We start from the raw sequence: 23,896 nt of genomic DNA, 5'->3' as shown, positions 1-23,896 counted from the left end.
AGTGGGTTGTATGAGAGACAGAGGCACAAGATTTTTGTTTTTGACTCATGCAGAATTGTCATTGTCTCTAACAGGCAATATTCACAGTTTGTTTATTAAGCAACCGTAATTTCAGACACAGTATAAGAACACACAGTAATTAAGCCACACTAGTCATTCAAGGACTGTACCTGATCATTTTTTTCTGTTGTCTGTTGGTCTCAGTAACGTTCTTTAATATTTAACATCCGCAAATAAGCATCGCTGCCGCCACATGATCGTGCATTCCTTTACTCACAACACTATGAAGGGAATGAAATACTGTATGAAAGAAAAAATATGCCCAATGGTTTGTTTGCAGTAAATCTTCAATATTTCCCCTTTAACTTGGATCTTCACGTTACAAAGAAAGTCCATGGAAGTTAAATCGGCCGAGCATGGAGGCCCACCACGGCCAACCCATCTCCCTGGATAATGGTAACTGAAGTGCTGCATAACATGGCGAGAGAAATGCGGTGGAGCGCCACTATAACACAACCACATTTGCTGTTGAATACCGAGGGGAACATCTTCCAGTAATCCAGGCAGTGATTCTACCGAGAAGCAGTAGCACTGCTCACTGTTCAGGAGAGGAGGGAAGACACACGACCCAAGCAAGTAAATAGTTACCAAAATGCCGGCCCAAATATTGACACTAAACCGATGGTGAATGTGCACACTACAGTCACATGAAGGTTTTCATCTGCCCCCATCACGCATCATAATTTATAAGCTTCATGTTCCGTATTGATGGTGTGTAGATAAATAAATAAGATTGGTGGACACTCACCTCACCTCACCTCACTACTTCACGCAGTCGCCTGCCAATGGACACGAAGGTTGGATGATGGGGTTGGCAGGGATCAGGCTGCCAGACTCCATAAATCAGTGCGGATTCTCTCCCGTTGCCATTTGCTGTGCCATAGGCTAGATGCATATCAACCACTTCTTCGCTAGTGTAATAAAATGGAGCCATTCTCACCAATTTATACTGCAAAATTAGTAGCCAATATGGAGAGAACAAACTGTATACAGCCTTCTGCAGATGGGAAGTGACTACTGTAAACAAAGGAGAAACTTGTGCATTCACAATGACCATTATCTTTGTCTCTATCTATCATACACGAGACTTCCCCTTTATTCCCTGAAGCACAGCAGCGGCCAGTGGTTTACACTCTAGCACAGCAAATATGGTGAGTTCGTCGATTTGAATCACACAACCGGAAGTAACAAACTAACCTTATTTTCTCGAAAAGAAAAATTTCTCCACCAATCAGATTGCACCATCATTCTTTATACAACAAGAAGAGCATCTATGATTTTTTGTTGGTATAATTTAGATAGACCTTGTATATTTGATTGATTTTTAAAATTTAAATCCATCATTTGGAGGAAAATGAGCCCCTAGAGCAAATCTTTATTTGATTTGTTTTACTTTATTTGAAATTGAAAAGTTACATTCCCTTTGAGAATTCCTTCACACTGTTCAGAATAATTTAGAAGTGCTGCATTACGCATATCCTAGCTATCACACGTACAACACATGCCACAGTTCCATTTATCAGCTTCTGGTCCATAACAAGCACATGCAGAAGGGTTCCGTGAGGAGGTGCCAGTGAGTAAACAGATGATCTGCTATCATTATTTAAAACAATCTAATAACATCAAAGATTTCTTGTGACAAAACGTTTGGCACTTGTATCCATAACATAGTAAACACTTTGGAAATGAAACGACACACACAGATAGTTTTAAAAAAAATATACTTTACACAACATACTTATGTACTTACATATATTTATATATCTCAATACTCAACAATATGATTATATTCTTACACAACTACTGTATACCAGAAGGTATTAAAATCCATCTCAATATTCTCATTTACAAACAAGTGTGAATTTCGTTAGAAAGAATGAATGAATAAATAAATAAATAAAATCTGACCTTTAGTATTTAAGGGACAATCTATAGGATGGGACTTGTGTTCTGAAAATTTGCACTGAGGATCATAATATATAAATCAATGAATAAACAACTGAAGCAACAGAGTACATTATAATCATACAAGTACCTTTCTTACAACTGTTGTAGTAAAGTTTGCTGTTTTAAGGGCCAAAATTACGGGATTAACAGTGCTTTCCTTATGACTGTATAAAACTCACTGCAAATATGATTTCTCAGCAAATATGTAACAGTGATTTTTGAATTTAAAAATAGTTCAATCTGAATAAAGATATGTAAGTGGTAAACAGAGTTAGTGAGGAATCTGTTCCTCCATATCAGGAGACTAATCACCATACTTTAATAATTCATGTGTTCCTACCACTTCTCACTTTTATATAACAGCTCCCTTTCAATTAAAAAGTAATACAGAAAAGTTTAATTTTTTTATTTAGCTTTATAATAAGGCTCTAATTTTCATCAAAACCAAACCAATAATTCAATATATCTGATCACCTCATGCATGAACATACAAAAATAATCACACATACATCTGCTGAATGACATGTATACTTCACAGGGATGAACAGAAAATATAAGTAGACACTTCACGGAGGTATTCATGTTTCCCCAGTGTGTATTTTACCTGCATCTGATATAGCGAGAGTGTCATGGGCAAACAAAGGGATGTAATCGAGTTTGCATGGGGTACGATTGTTGGTGCTTCCCATGCTGCTACCTTGCTGAATTTTCAAGGCCAACAGTACTGGAGTGCAACATTAGATGATGAGTAAACACAAGGGGTTCTGCAGTTGTAAACTGAAGATAGTCCAAAAGGCTACAGATGACAGATGACAGTGGGATTTAGTAGCTAAACAGGAGTGCTACACTTTTTATAATTAGCTTTACGTCACACTGACATAGATAGGTCGTGTGGTGAAGATGGTACAGGAAAGGGCTAGGAGTGGGAAGGAAGCAACTGTGGCCTTAATCAAGGTGTGAAAATGGGAAACCATGGAAAAATGTCTTCAGGGCTGCCAACAGTGGGGATCGAACCCACTATCTCACAAATGCAAACTCTCAGCTACTCGCTCAGTGGTGCAACAGTTTCACAGGAGATACCTGATTATAAACCGGGCGAGTTGGCCGTGCGCGTAGAGGCGCGCGGCTGTGAGCTTGCATCCGGGAGATAGTAGGTTCGAATCCCACTATCGGCAGCCCTGAAGATGGTTTTCCGTGGTTTCCCATTTTCACACCAGGCAAATGCTGGGGCTGTACCTTAATTAAGGCCACGGCCGCTTCCTTCCAAATCCTAGGCCTCTCCTATCCCATCGTCGCCATAAGACCTATCTGTGTCGGTGCGACGTAAAGCCTCTAGCAAAAAAAAAAAAAAAAAAAAGCCTGATTATAATGTTGACATTTGAATCACATGTCTGAATATACTGTTTATTTTATGTTAGTGTGGATGAGTCACATCAGCAAGTGTTATATTGTATAAGTTGTTAATGGGTACAAATTAGAAGTCATCAACGGTTTGCCAAGGGCCATTGCAACAGGACCAGTGATCAGAGGAAGAAAATTATACAGGCTGATGAATTCAGGTTTACAAAAGCCTAGATGGTACTATGCTAACTGGAGATTCTGACTATGGCAAAAAAACAAGAATGGATTCATAGTGCCCTCTGTTGAAAGTGCAGGTCAATGGCAGCTGTGCAATGATTGGGGAGGGGGAGGGGGAGGGGGAGGGGGAATGGAGGAGGCTGTTATTCTGGCATGAAGAATGTCCCCTAGTATGTACGTACGTATGTATGCAAGTATGTATGTATGTATGTATGTATGTATGTAAATAGATATTTGCAGCTTATTACTGACTATGTACGCTCAGTCATGCTTCAAAGGGGAACAGCTATTTCCAGTGTGATAACATACTTTACCATAGGCACCATCACCATCTATGAGTGGTTCCAGAATCATGATGGTTAGCTGAAAATGCTTCAATGCCCACTCTTTAGGTTCCCTGATCTTAATTCCATACAGCACCTAAAGGATGAACTAGGAGTACTTTGGCATGACTACCTTCTGCAAGAATTGCAAGGTACTAGTCTATTAGTGTGGTATAGTATCCTTCAGAAATTATATTACAGAGTTTTGAAATTACAACCACCATCTATATGGATGTTCATTATAGGTATATTACACGAGATGATCATTCCAATTATTAGGTTTCAATATCACTACACAACTTTATTTGTAATATTTTATATAAGAGCAAAAATGCCTAATTAACTTGATCTCCACATTCGTTGAAGAAGTAAATCACTCACATTTTCTTGTGACTTTTTAAAATGTTCATTCTGTTAATGATCTTAACAGATGCATACATCACACTTGTATTATGAGAATTATAATTCTGGACCATCAACAGTAGTCACCTCTGTGCATTATGTACCAAAATACATTCTTATTACAGTTGCAAATAGTAGTCTTATTAGTGGTCACAGACGTTTCAGAATGTTCATTTCAGAAACACTGCATTAGTAATTAAGGGATATGTACTTCTGAAGAAAATTAATTCAACCAAGACCCATCCAGATGTACATGTATATGAAAAATTGAAGAGAAAAATGAAAGGTCTGAATATCACTGCACCAACAAATCATAGATTTCTTCACTGCTTACAGTCAATGATAAAACTGCAATACTATAATGTTCTCCATCAAATCATATCAAAATGACAAATAATATTATACTGGCTTTTCACTCCTCAGTCCTACAACTCAGGAGATCAAATGATATCCTTTAAATCTGTTTATGCTACAAATGATATCTTTTAAATCTATTTATGCTACCAAATAAAGATGCCAATGTAAGCACAAAGCTAAAAACAGATTTTTAATATGTACAGTAAAAGCTACAGTTTACTTCCCCATATTTCTTTATAGTTAACATAATTTGGAAGAAATTATTTCACAAGTAACAGTTATAGCACATGTGATTACTAGCAGTATGGCAATCAAACAGTAATAGTAACAGTTTACAGCATGCACATACAATCTTGAGAAAGTATTAATATTTTAAAATTAATACAGGTTTCACAAACATTTCTTCAGTTTATACTCAATTCATAAAATTGAAGAAGTTGTATCAATTTCCATCCTTCAATCCATTACATCAAATTTTTCATCTCCAGAAAACATACATTAAAACATCAACATTTTTATAAGAATGTTACTAAAATCCTTCACTAATGGAAAGCACCATTCTCTCCTAAACAGATATCTGAAATTTCTGAAAGTTTAGAAAGTGACAAGTAGGTAAAGTTCTGCAATATACTGTACATATTCTACTTGATCAGCCAAGATCTCTGATGAAAATAATCCATATATGCTAAGTACTTGGAGGTACATATCAATGAAGGTAATAAAAACAATATTTTATATACCAATTTTTAATGTTAATATTATATAGTAAATTAACAACAATAAAAATTGTCCAGTTAACAACCAAGATAAAGTAAAACACATTACATATAATAACAGGATATCATATACTTTGTCATAATTTAAAATAATAAGTGTATCTAGCAGCAAGGGCATACTCAAGTGTTTCAAAGACTGTGTCAACAAATGGTCAAAAGAAATGAGTAAATACCGGTAAATCAAATTGTCCGACAATAAAGATAACGCTGCTCAGCCTACTCCATAATTAGTCACATATACATTTTCACTGATAACAGAAAATAGAAATATGATACATTTCCTTGGACTAGAATAGTACCCTCACAGTCATGTATCCAGTTCACAATGCTTACTTGAAGTTCTAGCTCTTTATCACATACTGGAAGTTCTAGCTCTTATCACATAAAGGCAGTAATTTCACACTTTCACTGAAAAGCAGATTTTAAAAACATATTGTAGGCATACAGCACTTAACAACACTCAGTAAGTTGCATGTTTTTGTTCTCACTGTTATCAATCTAGACTGATAAACTTGAAGACATAAACAATAGTTTCACAAGATATAATCAATATATCATTATAAATATCAATAAATATATCATCATAAACTTCTGGAAAATATGTACAAAATGGTGTTCTATATTCCTGTCTTCAAACAGAATGAACAAACCTCAATGTAACAAAAATAGAATGGGCAAAATAATATCCCTACAAGAATTAATTAAAGGAAACCAGAATACATCCAATTAATTCATGTTTAGAGTTGATGACTGCATTTTATCAGCATAACTGACACACAGCCATAAGTAATATACAAAAGCAGCAATGACAGGATGAGAGAAAAAATAAGTCCTCAAAATGCTCTCACGTGTAGAGAACTAGAACTGCTCAACCAATATAATCTGCTATTATCATCTGAATTTTAAAACTATTAATAAAAAGTACAGTTAATCTTTTCTCATAAGTCTGCCTTAATAAATTTACAATTTTTAGCTTTGGAAAGCAAAAACAAATACTGATCTCTGTCTTATTGTGTACAAACTTTGCACAAATTAAAAAATATAATTTATAATGTGCAATATTGTAAGTCTACTCTTTTCTTTCCACCTTCCAAATAGCAGGCAAAAAGAAGGAATAAACTTCCAACTACATACATACATACATACATACATACATACATACATACATACATACATGAGCAGGAACAAATATGCATGTCATCATCAGAAAAGTCTCATCTTTCATTACACATTTAGATCATGCAAACTCACAAACAAACATGGAGTTCTGTTTTCTATTAAAGCTCATCCTGATGGAAAATAAATGTACATTTTTGAGTAAAAAGTGATAAAACATTACAAGTGATATTTGACAAACTAAAGGTTATATAATTTTGTTTATTTTCCTGAGCAATTTAAAATAAATAAATAAATGCCCAAATCTATAAAGGACAGCAAGCACTCTCAATCCTCTCACACAGTGTTCAACCACTCACTCATTTCGCAAACTTTCTAACGGTCCCAATTCACTCCTGACCTAGTGCCCTTGTCCATCATCAAGAACTGTTCTTCAGGTTTTCCTTCATGATATCACTTGAACTACTTCTCTTGAATTTTTCATCCAATGTCCCAGGTATCTGTAAATGCACAGATAACACACTTCAGTAGATCTCTAACAATAAGCATGAATAATGATTATATAATGCGAACAATACATACAGTATCACTCTACATACATACTGTACAAGATTGTAGATTACTAAGATTACTTTCCCTATCTTACTGTACCTACATGTTGTGTATTTGAGGTGTTGCATCAGCATCACTGCGATTATTTTCCGTATCTTGCTGTACATATTTATAGTGTCAGTATTCGATTGTGGTATTAACATCGTTATGATTATTTTCTTACCTTGCTGTACATATACACACAGAGGTCCACCAACCCCTTATAATTTAGTTTTAAGCAAGCTGTAGTTTATAGACAACCAAAAATATCACTCTATATTGCTACACAGGACTAGTACTACAATATGTTCGGGTTTAAGCTCAAAAATACAGACGGAATAGTCAATTTAAAACTCTAATAAATTCATGAAACAATCACATAAGTGAATAATAATAATAATTATGTTCAAGAAGATGAACGAACAAGCTTTAAGTTATGACTTTTCACAGAACCAGGCAGCAAACAAGAAAATAGTTTATTTCTTTGTGTTTATTGTATAAAAGCAACGTGCTAAACACGAATATGCCATTAGTGTTTTCAGATGTCAATACTTTTCAGTATTTTAACGGCTTTTTGAATAATTATAAATTTACAGCTTTTTCAGGCAATCGTAGTAGTTCAAAGTGATCACCAGTCGATCGCTCTAATGTGATGTTCCAACTTAATCTGTATAAAGCTGGAAGGGTTCAATATATCGCTTGTTTAACAAGCCAACTACAGTATATATAAAGGGTAGTCAAGTGAAAACTGAACACCCGCCATAATACACATTCCGCACGAAAGGTGGCAACACTGTTGTTACGTATCGATACTGCTATCGCTGTGGTAGGAGAACTGCATAGTGACAAGTCACAGATGTAAATAAATGAAAATAAGATCTGTGGATGTTCCTCCTAATCAATACAATTTATATTTGGTACATAATATTATATAATGGTACTAGTTTGAGCCCTGCATGGGGCCATCCTCAGCCATATAATCATGAATACCTTGAAAACTAATTAGCCTAAGAATAAAAATGTTTCTTAATATATACACTTACAATCTTGTCTGTGTTTCATTAGAGCTTGGTAAAATGAGTCTACAGTATGCTTGTGATGATTATGTTTAAAATAATTTTTTACACTCCTGAACTCTTGCAGTGTAGGTCACTTATGGTGTAGAGCTTGATGTTGACAACATATAATTTGAAGGGTCAGGGGAAAAAAGCAGGAGAGTCAATATTTGTAAAACTTGAGGAAAAGCAATTTTAATGCTTGACTTCCCTAGTTCTTTCCCCTTACAGCAAAACTTTGAGTGCTAATTTCTCCTGACTTGCCTGCTTTTTTTTTTTTCCATTTCCAACCTCTCAATAGATGCCTATGATCACTCTGAAGCGGACTGTAACAATCTCAATTTCGAGAAAAAAGTGACTTACCTGGGTTTAACCCCCGAACCTTCATTTGTGTTATCCATATGTTAAAAACATAAAAAATTCACAATGTGGTACAAATAGATATGTAGGTATTGACACATAATTCACATCATTGTATGGTGAATGTCACTTCAAAAAATGGTTGATGACTAAAAAGGAACATCTTTATCAGTACTATTTGATTTGGTTGAATGGAATATATAGTGTTATTGAAATACGAGGTTGTAGGTCAGTTGGGTATGTCTAGCTGAATGTACTGCTGACGACAGCAAGCAATATGACTGTAACATAATGTTAAGAAGATCTGCACAAACCAAAGAGAACTTCCAGTACCATACTTATTTTGGTGAGCATGTTCAAGACCAACATGTTACATGGGCTTCCCATGTGACTTGCGACAGGTGTCAGTCTACTTTGGAGGGCTGGCTATGTGGAACGAGAAAATGTATGCCATTTGCAATTCCCCAAATATGGCAAGAGCCTACAAATTATCACAACAACAACAACAACAACAACAACAAATAATAATAATAATAATAATAATAATAATAATAATAATAATAATAATAATAATGTTATTGGCTTTACTTCCCACTAACTACTTTTACAGTTTTCAGGGGTATCTGCATAGAGTAGAATTCGACCTTCCACACATTTTCAATTCTCAAAGAAGATTAGTACCTTACCGATTCATCCACAACGATGACATACTGTCTGTTTGCAGAAAATGCCCTTTTAATGCATTTCTCTTCAACCAAAACATTTAATTTCTGTGACATATCTCTGATTCATGTTTTACCATGTTCATTTATTATTCTACCACAACAGGTCACTTCACACAACCTATTAACTAGTTCATATTAATGCTACAATGTATTATAAAATCATGCAACGAACAGCATGTTTGCAGAATGGTCCTTTCAAGTTGGTTTGAAAGTTGCATATAGTCGTTTTTCATGTGTAAACCTGCCTCATTTTATGTTGCCGATATATAAGTAGCGAGAAATATCGATCTTAGAAGGGTTGAATTTCTTCATGAACTATAAGGGATTGGTGGACCACTCTGTATATCACAGTGTCCACATTTCACTGTGGTATCAGCATCACACTGATTACTTTTCCTGTCTTACTGTACACAACTATTAGCTATGCTTCCTATCTTGCTATACGTATCTAGTGCCAGTATTTGATTGTAGTATCAGCACCACCACCATATTTGAATGAGTTAGCACTACTGTGGTTACTAAATCTTAGGCTATCTCACTTTATGTATAGTGTCAATATCTGACTATGGTTTCAGGATCAATGAAGTTACCTTTCCAATTACACTGTTTATATTAATATTGTAGATAAATTTCATTATGGTTCAGTGCCACTGTAGTCGCAGTTCCTATATTCATGTCGCATTTTCACACTGAAGTGATCATGCACGGCATGACAAGTGAGATGTAGAGTGTTTGATGAATTAATACTCAAATTACAAGTGGCCTCAGAAGATACCAATATGGAGAATATAAACACAGTGGAGTGAATTAGCATTATGGTCTTAAAACATTTTTGCTATATGTTGTTGCTCTGAAGTGAAGATGAAGGTAGGAGTTAATCTAAACAATGTCACAACATAAATTCCAGCAGTCTTTGGAACATAAAAGGACATTCCAATTAATGGGTAAGCAAATAATTTGATAAAACATATTTGGAAGGTGTTTTATTGGGTGCTTTGAATTATTATTTGGTGTGGAAGTAATAAAAGAAATGTTCTTTGGATTTTCAAGCAGTATATAATGACGTGAAACTGAAAATAGAAGAAGATAAACCAGAATGGATACTAAAGTTTACAGAAGTGCCAAAAGACTACAGTTCAAGGGATAAAGGTCTTATAAATACAAACGCAGATAGTAAATAATTTGGAGAAGTGAAAGATGATGTATGTTGTTTAAAGGGGTCTAAGTCATCGGCCCAAAGTGGAAAGAGAAAGAATCTGTGTTTAGATACTGTGGGACAAAAATTTACGCTAGTTCAAAGCATAAGGCAATTACAAATATGAGTGCATTATTTAAATAAAGGAGAAACCTGTACTGACAATTTAGGATGAATTAACCAATACATATCACACAAATTTAAGGGCACACTTCAGGTTGAGTTAATTGCTCATGATAGAGAAGTTCCAACATTGGGTTGGCACAGACACTGTACTGTATGCGTAATCTCCTTCACCAATCACATCACCTTTACCCAGATCATACCTCCTGAACAGAGCCCGTTCTACACATCTGAGCTGAAGAAAGAAAGCTTTTAATTGAGTTCTTTTATGTGCCAGTGAATCTATCGACACGAGGCAGGCGTATCTGATCACCTTCAAATACCACCGGACTGAGCCAGGATCTAACCTGTCAAGTTGGGGTCAGAAGGCCAGCACCTCAACCATCTTAGCCACTCAGTTCAGCTCATATGGTTCTTGAAATTCTTAGCTGCTCCTGAAGTTGTACAATGAGTGCTGTTAATCATTCTGTTGTGCTTTACATGTATTCAAATGAGGAGTATGCATCTATGCATTTTGTGTATGGATTTATGAATGGCAACACATTGGAGGTATGTAGTTTATACAAGAACAGTATCGATGGATCAGGAAGGAGTGACTGATGATATTCGTGAGTAATTATCTTGCTCAAGTTTTGCTATATAGTAGAGGTTCGTAATTGTTACATTAGTGTATGAGTGATAAGAAGTAAATAGTTTGATCACCTACTACATTTTGTAAATAAGATACCTGACATTATATCCGTGGTCTTTGTGAGAAGTGAAGAACTATACAGATAACCTAAAACCCTTTGTTGACCCACTCAAAATAGCCACCTCTGTTGATAGAGGTTGGCATCTATCAAATTCAATGAATGAAGAAATCAATATTTTTCCTCAACAAACACCAAGTAAGCCAACAAATAATAACAACACCGTAAATAACCCTCCACATCCTAACAACAGGTAACCAAATGACAACCGTCACAACTAGGCCTAGTAACGAACGTAATTCAAGGTTAAGCTATTCTGCTGCAATTCAGTCGTACCCCTCCAAAGAACAAGCTATTGTAATCATATCTCATGATGGGGTCAGTATCAAGGATTATGTGCTAGCTATAGGGAAACTTACAACCCCCAGCAACATTCGGTTTGTTTCATGTACATCGAACAGAAGGATATGCATCTTTCTCTCTAGTAAGAAAACTGCTGAAGATCTCATATTGACAAACCCTTAAGATCTAAATAAACAAGGTATCACTGGAAATATGACCCCTTCTAACAAAAAAGAAGCGTATTATATTATCCAACATCTGTCTTGTGATCCCAAACTATGTTATCGAAGAGGAATTGTTAAAACTGTGTGGAAATCATGTCTAGGATTACCCCAATTAGAGCAGGTTTGTCAATTCCAGGATTCTCCCACATTTTAAGCTTTTGAGGACAAATGTACATTCAAAATGAAGACTGATAAACTCCCCGAATCCCTTCATATCGAATACGATGGTACTAACTACTGGATTTACCTATAATCCGACTCACCCACTTGTTTTCTTTGCCATACCGAATGACATCTGGCCAAAGATTGTCCTAATGATGTTTCACTTCCAAAAGATTAATCCTCTTCCAATAATTTTCCTCAGCTCCACGAGATTTCACAAAAGTCAGAGATTGAAAATCGCAAAACTGTCATCGGTACTTCTAGCTCCCTCCCAAAAGATAGGCCTATTCAAGAAGCCACTTTAATGACCAACCCTGACTAAGCACTTAGCCAAGTCTGTAATCCTCCTCCCTCCTGCGGAATTCAAATTGAGAGAGAAATTGCTGCACCTATGGAAACACACACCACCCCTACAACAGTGAATTTTCCTGGATGTAAAAGGCCAATTTCATTAGCTATACATCCCTGACCCGGTCAATGACTGGAAAACAGGTTGTAGGTTTTCAGTAGTGAAACAACTAATTCAAATCCTCCCGATAGCAACAAATCCATACTGGCCTCTCCTGAACAAATCAAAAACCGTAAGACAAATCACGCTTCCAAGAAACCCAAGACAGACATGCAATAATCAGCAATAAGTGATATGCTCCAGCCAGTAAAAAATGTTCTGGAAGCCGACCCATCAGTATTACCCCTCAGCTACCTACAGCTCCAATCCTTCATCGAAAATACAGTTGGTGCCAAGGACATATCAGCAACTGCTTCCAACTACACACAAGACATAGAAGGTCTTGCTAAAGCCCTACAAAAACTATCCTTACTACACCGATAAAAGCATAAAAAAATAAGCACTCGAACAGTAAAAAAACTACTGAAATCCGGCAGTCAAAGTGAAGACCCAACACATATCAATGTAATGCCAGACTATTCCAATGACGACAATTCTTTCCCAGTATAATAATGGAGATAAATCTCTTTCTGCTTTTGATCATTATTATGACAACATTACTCCAATGGAATCTTAACAGTTATCGATCACAGTTAGAATAACTACAACTCCTAATAAATAAACACCAACCATCTGTTATCTGCCTCCAAGAAAAACTCTCAGAAAGACTTTGCTGCCAATCTAAGACTCTACAGTGTCTATCAGAAAAATAGAACTAATGTGAATCATGCGATTGGAGGTGTAGCCACTTATATCAAAAACAATATCTATGCCAAAGAAATTACTGTTAACACTAAGTTGGAAGCTGTAGCAATTTCAGTCCCCCTACCACCTACTCTATGTATCTGCAATGTTTATATTCCAAACAGTTATTTGTTTCAAGGTGACGATCTACGAAACCTTATCCACGAACTACCTAAACCATTCATCCTAGTAGATGACTTCAACAGCCACAACATGTTATGGGGTACTCATAGTTCTCATGCAAGAGGAAGAGAGATAGAAAAGATACCTGATGAATTTGATTTAATTCTCATGAACTCTACTGCACCAACTCACTTTGACATAGCCCACGGCACCTGTAGTATTATAGACCTATCTATCTGCACACCGGACATAGCAACCCTTTTCAAATGGTCTGTTTATTCAACACTCCAAGGAAATAGTGACCACTTCCCGATACTAATCAATAATGAAAATTCTTCTGTCAACTCCTCATTTATTAACAAACCTAAATGGAACTTAAATAAGGCAGACTGGATGAAATTTAGGCAGACAGTCAATAATCACTTAAATGACTTAACCCCTTCAAATGATTTCCCTTCTAAGCACATAAATACCATTGTTCAAGATTTCACAGAAGTTCTTGTTAAATCTGCAGACAGGAGTGTTCCAAAAGTAATCTCAAATTCCTTTAAGAAAACAGTACCTTGGTGAAACGACACTTGTAAAGAGTCTATTACGAATAAGAATCACGCTTTCTACCCCTACAAAAGAAAACCCACACCTGAAAATAAAGTCCAATTTCAAAAATGTAGAGCAATTGCTCGAAAAGAAATTAAACTCAGCAAAAAGAATTCATGGCTATCATTTGTCTCCTCACTAAGTTCCCAAACCCCACAAAAGGAAATGTGGAATAAACTTCAAAGAATAAATGGCAAATATAATCACTTCTACATTACTTCCCTCAGAAACTCGGTTGATGGAACCTTCGTAAACAAACCTCAAAACATTGCTGATACACATTTGCGGACACATTTGCGGAGATCTCTAGTGACAAAAATTATGATCCCGAATTTCTCCATACAAAGAAATCCATTTAATCCATTGATCAAAAGAAAGCCATCTCTGACCCCAACTATAATCTAAACGATGCTTTTCAACTACAGGAAATAATTATTGAACTTGACAAATGTAGCAAATCTAGTCCTGGCCCAGATATGGTCCCTTAATTTCTGAAACAGCTTCTGCTAAATGCAATAAATTATCTTCTGGCCATTTTCAACCACATGTGGAGTTCTAAGACTTTTCCTGATCAATGGCGCAATGCCTATGTAGTTCCAATACCCAAACCAGGGAAAGATAACTCAATTGCAGAAAATTATCGTCCTGTTGCTTTAACTAATGCGATGTGTAAACTCATGGAGAAAATAGTCAACAAAAGATTATGCTGGTATCTCGAGCGCATAAATTTATTCAGTAATGTGCAAAACGGGTTCCATAAAGCACATTCCACAACAGACACTTTGATAAGTGTTCCTCAATAACCAACACCTAATAGCAGTCAGTTTAGAAATTAAGGCGGCATATGACATTGTATGGAAAGACTATGTAATCAAAGTACTAATGACACATTATATATCTGAAAATATCCTATATTTCATTTATAATTTTCTCCAATTTTGCCGAATTCAATTTAGAGTAAATGGAATGCTGTCAAAGGAAGTAGCATTCAACAATGGTGTCCCACAAGGATCAATTATCAGTGTAACACTGTTTCTTGTGGCAATTAATGGTATAGTCTCTAACATCCACTCACCAGTTAAGTGTTGCCTTTTTGCTGATGATTTGATAATCTTCTGCCCAGGGAAAAACATAACGACGACTCAACTCCTATTACAAGAATAAACTGTAAATATTTAAAACTGGACTAAAACCACAGGGTTCAAATTTTCTAAAACTAAAACCAAATGTATTCTCTTCTCCAAGGGGCCGATGACCTTCGATGTTAGGTGCCTTAAAACAACAAGCATCATCTCTTCTCCAAAACTAAACATAGCATCCCTAACCCTGAATTATATATGGAAGGCCATAAAATTGAATGAATCAGTTAAAACTATCAAAATTCTAGGACTTCTATTTGATAACAAGCTTACCTGGACCCCATACCTTAAATCTTAAAGACGAGTGTCAAAGAAGAATGAATGTCATGAAAATTCTCTCAGCAAAAAACTGGGGAGCAGACTACCATGTCCTAATGAACACATACAGAGCCACAATCAGAGCCAAACTGGATTACGGCAGTATAGTATATTGTTCTGCCAGACAATCTACTCTCAAGAATAACATCCAATCTTCAGCTCTTCGAATTGCCCTAGGAGCCCATCGCACCAGCCCCATAGCTAGTATAGAGATTGAAGCCAACGAACCACCACTTGAAATCAGATGTAACCAGCTGAGTTTGAAATACACACTCAAGATAGTTAGCACAAGTAACCAATACTTACAAACTCACCTATTTTCAAAGACACATGAAGGAAAACTAACTGGATCTCAACCCCAACCCTTTAATGTCAGAATATACAATTTTCTCAAAGAACTAAACCTCAGCCTTCCACCCATTTTACTTCCACACAACTACCTAGATACCCCTCCATGGAAAGCTCATTTGCCTCCAATCAACTGGGAATTGAACAACAATCGTAAAGCTCAAACTGACACCGCAAAATCCCAACAGTTTTTTTATGAAATTTGCAATAGATACTCATCATATTGTGCAATTTATACTGATGGATCAAAATTCAATGAGAGAAATGGTTGTGCAGTGAAATATAAAGACTATAGTAAGCTCACAGTTCTTACTAGTCACCTGTATGCTCTTAAACAGGCCATGATTCATATTTCAAAAGCAAGCTACAATAACTCATTCATAATATTCTCTGATTCCAAAAGTGCATTAACTTCAATACAAAATCCATCAACAACACACCTTCTTGTTAAAGAAATTCAAATGCTGTACCACAAGATCAAGATTGCAGGAAAAAAAGTTATTTTTATGTGGATACCATCTCAGAGGAATACCAGGCAACGAATCAGCTGATCAAGCAGCAAAAGAGGCTACTAGTCTTCCAATCAACAATCGTCAAATTGCCATGCTACATTCTGATATCACTGCTTTTATCAAAATCAAAGTACACGAACAATGGAAAATGAACTGGCTTAAAACTTCCACTAGCAACTTCTAAAAATTTAAAATTATATCTACGAGAATATATCCTCTCCAAAACCTCACCAGACATGAACAAGTCTTAATCTCCTGACTAAGGACAGGACACACGAAGATCACCCACAACTATCTCCTAGAAAAGAAACAACCTCCCACCTGCAGTAAATGTAACTGCTCTCTCACTGTCAAGCATATCATCTCAGAATGTCAACTGTATGACCATTGGCGCCAACACTACAACATACCTAAGGAAATGGAAGTGACACTGGCTTCTCCAGCACTGAGTCATCAAGTCATCAACTTCCTCAAGGACAGTGGCTTGCACTCCAAAATCTAATTACATTATACTTATTTATATTTTCCTTATACTTTTTATAATTACATTATTATTATTATTATTATTATTATTATTATTATTATTATTATTATTATTATTATTATTATTATTATTACTATTATTCTGTAATCATATGTAAGGGTCGCAATAGGACTTTGGAGTTAAAGCGACTATAAATAACCCTAATAAAAAAATATAAAAAATGTACAGTATCCAGATAGGCAGTACCCTGACAAAAAAAAAGCATTCATAAGCACCCATCGCTGCTAGTATGAACAAGACAGTTTTACATCTCAACCTGGCACCAGAGAACGGCCAAGAAGTACCACCCAACACTGAGGAAGCTATTCTTGAAGCTACAGAAATGAACCCTTGCATCAGCTCAAGGTGCTTGGTTGTGCAGATGAATGTTCCTTGTCACTGTCAGTGTAGCAAAAACGACAGCTGTCTCCACCTAGAGTGGATCCAGGCCTTAGCACTTACAGGTTTTCCTGCAAGACACATTCAGCCAGTGGTTCCTCCAAAATTATGGACGAGGTCTAATTTTCCTGCAATGAGCAAATGGCTGTGTGGTTTGAGTCATGTAGTTATCAGCTTCTATTCGGGAGATAGTAGATTTGTACCCCACTGTCTGCAGCTCTGAAGATGGTTTTCTGTGGTTTCCTATTTTCATACGAGATACCTTAGTTAAGGCCCAAGGGAGGAGTGGGCTGTGGATGCTTGGGGCCCGTCTTAGGTCTGGGGGCTGTGCATGGTACACAGATGGCTTGCGGACAGAGAGGGGAACAGGCGCCGGGGTCTGGGGGCCTAAGACAAGGCTCTCCCTTCCCATGGGTAAATATGCTACTGTTTTCCAGGCCGAAGTATATGCAATACTGGCCTGTGCTGTACATGTATGGAACATGCCTGGACGTACAAGATGCATCACCATTTGCAGCGACAGCCAGGCAGCGTTAAAAGCACTATGCGCAGTTACATCAAAAATGGTATGGGAGTGCCAAAGGATGTTAGATAAGCTGTGTGAACTTAGCCCAGTTACCCTATTATGGGTCCCTGGGCACACAGGAATCAGTGGAAATGAAGAAGTTGACAAACTAGCAAAACAAGGCTCAAAAGGTCCTTTCATAGGACAAGAGCCCTTCCCGGGAGTGTCACTGTGAAGTGTGAAACTGGTAATATCCCAGTGGATAAACCAGTCTCGCTTAGACATTTGGAAGAGGCTAACCACAGCAAGACAGGCATGTGAACTTATCAAAGGGCATAGCCAAAGTTATAAAAAGGTCCTGATAAATTTGACTAGGACCAGAATACGAATGGTAGTTGGACTGTAGACAGGCCACAATACCTTACAGACACCTACACATCATGAAAATCAGTCAGGATCCGATGTGTAGAAGATACGGTAGGGAGGAAGAGACCTCCGCACATGTGTTATGTCAGTGCGAGGCTGTTGCAAGCACTAGACATCGATATCTTGGCTCACATTTTGTGAGCCTGGAAGACATCAGGAATGCCAACATCCGGACACTGGTATCCTTTATAGGAGCACTAGGGTTGGACTAGGCAAACCCGTTTAAGGGACACAAAGGGTCTTCACAGACCTACGTGTGGAGCCCTGGGCAGGGCTCACCCATTCCTTATCTATCTATCTATCTATCTATCTATCTATCTATCTATCTATCTATCTATCTATCTATCTTAGTTAAGGCCATGGTCGCTTCCTTCCCCCTCCTAGCCCTTTCCTATCTTTCCTATACCATCGCCATCATAAGACCTGTCTGTGTCAGTGTAATGTGAAGCAAATTGCCAAAACAAAAACAAAATAAAAACAAAAACAAAAGACCTCCTGCACTGGTGTTAGGGAGAGTCAAGGCAACATCCACCAATGATGAGATCCAAAATTTCTATAACCAGCACAAATGAGCAGACATTGATATCCAACCGTTCACAGGTTTGCTATCAACAAATGGGTTGGCATTCTTGACAACTTCTTGTTGGGACCCTAACCACTTGTGCACCACATTGCCAGCTCTCCTGAAAGACATGTCAGCAGCACATCATCAAGGGATGTACTTCTCGCTTGGTGGCCACGACCGTTAAGGGATCAAGTCTGTATGGTCTGACACCGTGGTTTAAATCCTCTTGGTGGAAAAAATGTTCATCAGAATGTTGGCCAGCAGGGTAGGAGAGGTGGTGGTATACAATTTCTAATCCATAGATTACATGGCAGAAGTCTGGAGTCAATTCCAGATCTTTCTGAATTGTTCATATAGAGCGAGGGCATATGACCCAGTTGATGGCAATTCATCTGTTGGATGAGAACATTAAGCCTTGAGCAGACCCCTTTATCTTAATGGACAGGAGTAGGCTATGTGCCGACATCAGATTTCACGTTCTCCCTACCTCATTCTCATCATAATCATCTCAAACCCAGACAGGCAGGTCGCTCATGGGCGTCAAATAGAAAGACCAGCACGAGACAAGTCAAACACTACCTTGGACACTCCTGGCGCTAAAAGCCACCTAGGTAAATAAACATATGAATACATTCATGTACGACAGTGTCCCTGCACATTTTAGTCTGTGTGCCCGTAGCACCTTAATGAAAGTCATCCTGATCAATGGATAGGTAGAGATAACAACTGCTTGCCCCCCATGCTCATTTAATGTAAGCACAGGTTTTTTTTTTTTTGAGGGGTCACTTAGGGTCATTTTGTGTAGGCAACTGCAGAGGAGGATGAAGCATCACTTAATGGAATAATTGTGTAAGCTTGTCAAACTATATGTACAACACCAGGATTTTCAAGTATATTCATAATGCAATGAGATGACAGTCAGAAACCTGCAGTATGGCAGTGGATAGGAATTTCAAACACGTCTTGTAAGGTAATCAACAGAAGGAATCATTACAGAGACCGAGCAAGTGGCTGCCCGGTTTTGGGCCACATACCTGTCAACTTGCATTTAGGAGATAGTAGATTCGAACCCCACTGTCAGCAGCCCTGAAGATTGTTTTCCGTTGTTTCCCATATTCATATCATGCTAATACTGGGGCTGTACTTTAATTAAGACCATGGCCACTTCCTTTCCACTCCAAGTCTTTTCCTGCCCCATCGTTGCCATAAGACCTATTGCGGCTTAAAGCAGGAAGTAGGTTACGGTAGATGTTAATTGATCAATTGATGTTTGTTGTTTAAAGGGGCCTAACATCAAGGTCATCAGCCCCTAATGGTATGAAATGAGACAAAATGAAGTGACAACTTAAAACTCCAAAATCCTCCACTGCCCAGAATTCAAAGCGCGAGGGCAAAGAATGAATGGACGGACGGATATCAATTAAAACGATCAGTGGATCCGACCCACAGTGCCTCACATGCACAGAAGCTGGCACAAAACAATAGTATTACTGACCAAGGGACTGCTTCTAGAGCACGATGCTGAATCGATTATGCTTATAGTCGAAACTGGTCCAAAATCCAGGTCATCGGCCCCTCATAATGGTATTTATCGCTAGGAAAGTAGAACCATGCTATGTATAATGTTGCGGTACTAATCAATCCTGTCGTAAGAGGCGACTGAAAGGGGTGACCAAGGGATGATCCAATTAGAACCACGAAACTACTTGTAATTAGTACCATCACGCAGGGAACACCATGGGTCGCATTTACTTGCACATAGTACCACTAAGTTACGTACGCAATAGGTTTGTGATTAGTAGCGACAGTGTGTGAATCTGGAGGTGGGTCCTACAATACCTGTGATTCGTATCCCTATATGAGCGACACGATGGGATTAGCGACACCATGGTTCTGCCTTACCTATGCTCAGTTCCCACAGTGTGAGGAATTCCACGGGATAGTAAGAGTCCCTGTGGTTAGCCCGCTTATGTGAGGAACGCCATAGGTTTGCGTTGCCGTTATACGTTTGCATTGCCTGAAAATAGCGCTGCAATGTGCGAAACACCATAGGTCTGTGTTACATGTGCGCATTACACTACCTGTGACTAGTACCATAATGTGTGGAATACCGTGAGAAATAGCAGATATTTTGGATTCAGGTCATATGGACTGTACCGCTACAGATGTATCTGAGGCCTTTGACAGGGTAGATCAGAAGTGCTCACGCTGGGCATTCCGTCCCGTGGGCGCCCAGCACTGTAAGTGGGCGGGACGGCAGGCGATGAGCGCAGCGTATGCTATTAACCACAGTGATGATGTGGCTACATCGCACGTCATGAAGGTTGGTTCACCCAGTCACTCTCGATCACTGTGACGATACCAGAATTTGAAATTGAGGCAGAAAATAATGAAAAAAAGAGGGCAGAAATGCACGTCATTTTCAATTTATGTTGTAAGAAAATAAGTTATTTACGTTCATTGCTGTTTATGTATTTTGACTGGATACAATAAAGAGTTAGGCCTACAACCTCAAATATTTTTATAATGTACATAATGAATGATGATTTTCACTGTTAAATTTTAAGAGGTGCTTTAGAAACATTTCTAATATAACACGGAGTTAAGGAGGATAAGCCGTGGCTTGTGGTTGTTTGGGTTTAAATTATCTGATAACTCACCAGCAATCCAATCATGCTTACTGCGAAAAATATCAGTTAGGTTATGTATCTGAAGGCATACTGTATGCCTATCTGGTAGATATATTTACAATGCTGTACTTTAATCTTGGATAGTAAATATCTAGGTCCTCACTCATGATGAAATTCCCTCCCACCATTTACAGGCAAGCTATTATCATCGGATGCCTGATAAATTTTAATTAATCGTCGCCATAAGACCTATCTGTGTCGGTGCGACATAATGCAACTAGCAAAAAAAAATTTTTTTTAAATTACTATTTACTTAATGAATAACAGGAATTTTACTTTTTTTTAATGGAAATACTGTCATGTCCATCCAAGGAATTGTAAATCATAGCTTGTATGCTTAAACCCTGCACCTTTGTAGATTGTAACAAAAAATTATAATGTGAGAGTTTTCTTTGAATGAATACATTTAAGAAAATAAAACTGACCGTTTGTATTGAGCGCAGTATAAATTAATCTGGAATATCCTGAAAAGGTCAGTTTTTTGTGATTATAGCACTTTATTTTAAATACTGCACCCCAATCAACATTCCACTGAGTAGTGGAGGAGAACCGAGTAATCACAAGTGTATGTTAATGCTCCGGCCCTTCCCTGCAAAGTGTGTTCGCTCTCTCGCTTCACTTGTTACATAAGCTGCCCGCATTTATGTCACGCCAGCCCGGCCGCACTGGGATAGCCTCAACGGGCACCCAGCTGAGCACCTCTGGGGCAGATCACAGAAAATTGACAAAAATGAGGGCTATTGGAAGAAACAATAACTGGATGGGTGGCTAAATTTCTACAGAACAGAACTCTCAGAATTAGAACAGGTAAAGCATTATCTGGTCTTGTAATGATTAAGATGGCAGTTTTATTGGACCTCGGTGCTTTAAATGATACGAGAAAGGAACTGGAATCACAGATAAGGCTTTTTTTGCGGATGATGTTATACTGCATGGAGTAATAAATAAGTTTCAAGATTGAGGGGAAACTGCATAAAGACCTCTACAAAATGTTGTGAACTGATCAGCAGAGAATGGTATGACTGTAAACGGGGTGAAAAGTCACGCAAGTTTCGCAGAGAAGAAAAGTCCTCTCAGTTTTAATTGCTGTGTTGATGTGATGAGAGTAATTCAATAATAATAATAATAATAATAATAATAATAATAATAATAATAATAATAATAATAATAATAATAATAATAATAATAATAATAATAATAATAATAATTTGGGTTTTACATCACACCAGCTACATTTAAGACTTTAGAAGATGCCAAGGTGCCAGAATTTGATCCTGCAGGAGTTCTTTTATGTGCCAGTAAATGTACCAACAAGAGATTGTCATATTTGAGCACCTTCAAATACCACCGGGCAGAGCCAGAATCGAACCTGCCAAATTGAACTCAGAAGGCCAGCGCTACTCAGCCCGGTGATGGTAATTCTTCTATTTTTTACAAGTTGCTTTATGACACACCGACATAGATAGGTCTTTTGGCAACAATGGGATAGGAAAGGGCTAGGAGTGTGAAGGAAGCAGCCAAACTCTTAACCCTCTACTGCATACTGTTATCTTTAGACAACATATAACTTTTCACCTGTATAAATGGATACAGATTGTAGACACAGGTAGTGAATGATGAAAAATCATATGTATATATCCCATTATGGCAATCCACATCACATACGAATGTTAAGCTATTAGCCCCAGTTAAGAATTGCTGGTATATCTAAAACACTGAACATATGTTGAACATTAAAGCTTGAAATTTTCTTCACCAAATGAAAATGAAAAATAATTAATGCAGTAGAGGGTTAATTAAGGTACAGCTCCAGCATTTGCCTGAGGGAAAAATGAGAAACCACTAAAAACCATTTTCAGGGCTGCTCAAAGTGGGCTTTGAACCCACCATCTCCGAAATGCAAGCTCATAGCTGCGTGCCCCAAACCGCACGGCCAACTTGCTCAGTCGACAGTAATTCATGGGGATCACAGTAAGTACCTAGGTGTTACTATGAGGAAAGACCTCCCATGGAGTAATCACGTAAACAGGATTGTAAATAAAGTTTACAGATCTCTTCATACAGGTACGAGGGTATTTAAGGCTTGTAGTAGGGATGTAATGGAGAGGGTGAATAATAATAATAATAATAATAATAATAATAATAATAATAATAATAATAATAATAATAATAATAATAATAATATTATTTGTTTTTATGTCCCACTAACTATTGTTACAGTTTTCAGAGACACCAAGGTGCCAGAATTTAGTCCAGCAGGAGTTTTTTTACGTGCCAGTAAATCTACCGACATGAGGCTAACATATCTGAGCACCTTCAAATACCACCGGACTGAGCCATGATCGAACCTGCCAAGTTGAGCTCAGAAGGCCAGCGCCTCAACCATCTGAGCCACTCAGCCTGGCACTTACCAGGTTTACTTGATACAAGAACTGGAAAAGATTCAAAGGAAAGCACTGAGGAGATTTAAGCATACTTCCAGGACACAACTATCAGGAAGCAGTTGCAAAATGTTTCAGCTAATGGCAGGGCAT

At 37.5% G+C, this 23,896-nt stretch overlaps 1 protein-coding gene across 6 annotated transcripts in view; it reads right to left on the bottom strand.

Annotated features, from left to right (window-relative positions):
• Positions 1-1,764: 1,764 nt before the first annotated feature.
• Positions 1,765-23,896, bottom strand: part of Pfrx (6-phosphofructo-2-kinase) — a 656,010-nt gene continuing 633,878 nt past the window's right edge. For all 6 annotated transcript variants that reach the window (XM_068226309.1, XM_068226307.1, XM_068226313.1 and 3 more), the window contains 2 exons: positions 3,367-7,059; positions 1,765-3,087 (listed from right to left, as the gene is read on the bottom strand). Coding sequence is in view for 5 of the 6 variants with exons in the window: in XM_068226307.1 (XP_068082408.1) it covers positions 6,979-7,059 (81 nt within the window). In the remaining variant the exon portion in view is untranslated. The remainder of the gene's footprint in view (positions 3,088-3,366; positions 7,060-23,896) is intronic.

Source organism: Anabrus simplex, chromosome 2 (genome assembly GCF_040414725.1).
Source record: "Anabrus simplex isolate iqAnaSimp1 chromosome 2, ASM4041472v1, whole genome shotgun sequence".
Lineage (NCBI taxonomy): Eukaryota > Metazoa > Arthropoda > Insecta > Orthoptera > Tettigoniidae > Anabrus > Anabrus simplex.
This window is presented reverse-complemented; position numbering and strand designations above follow the sequence as displayed.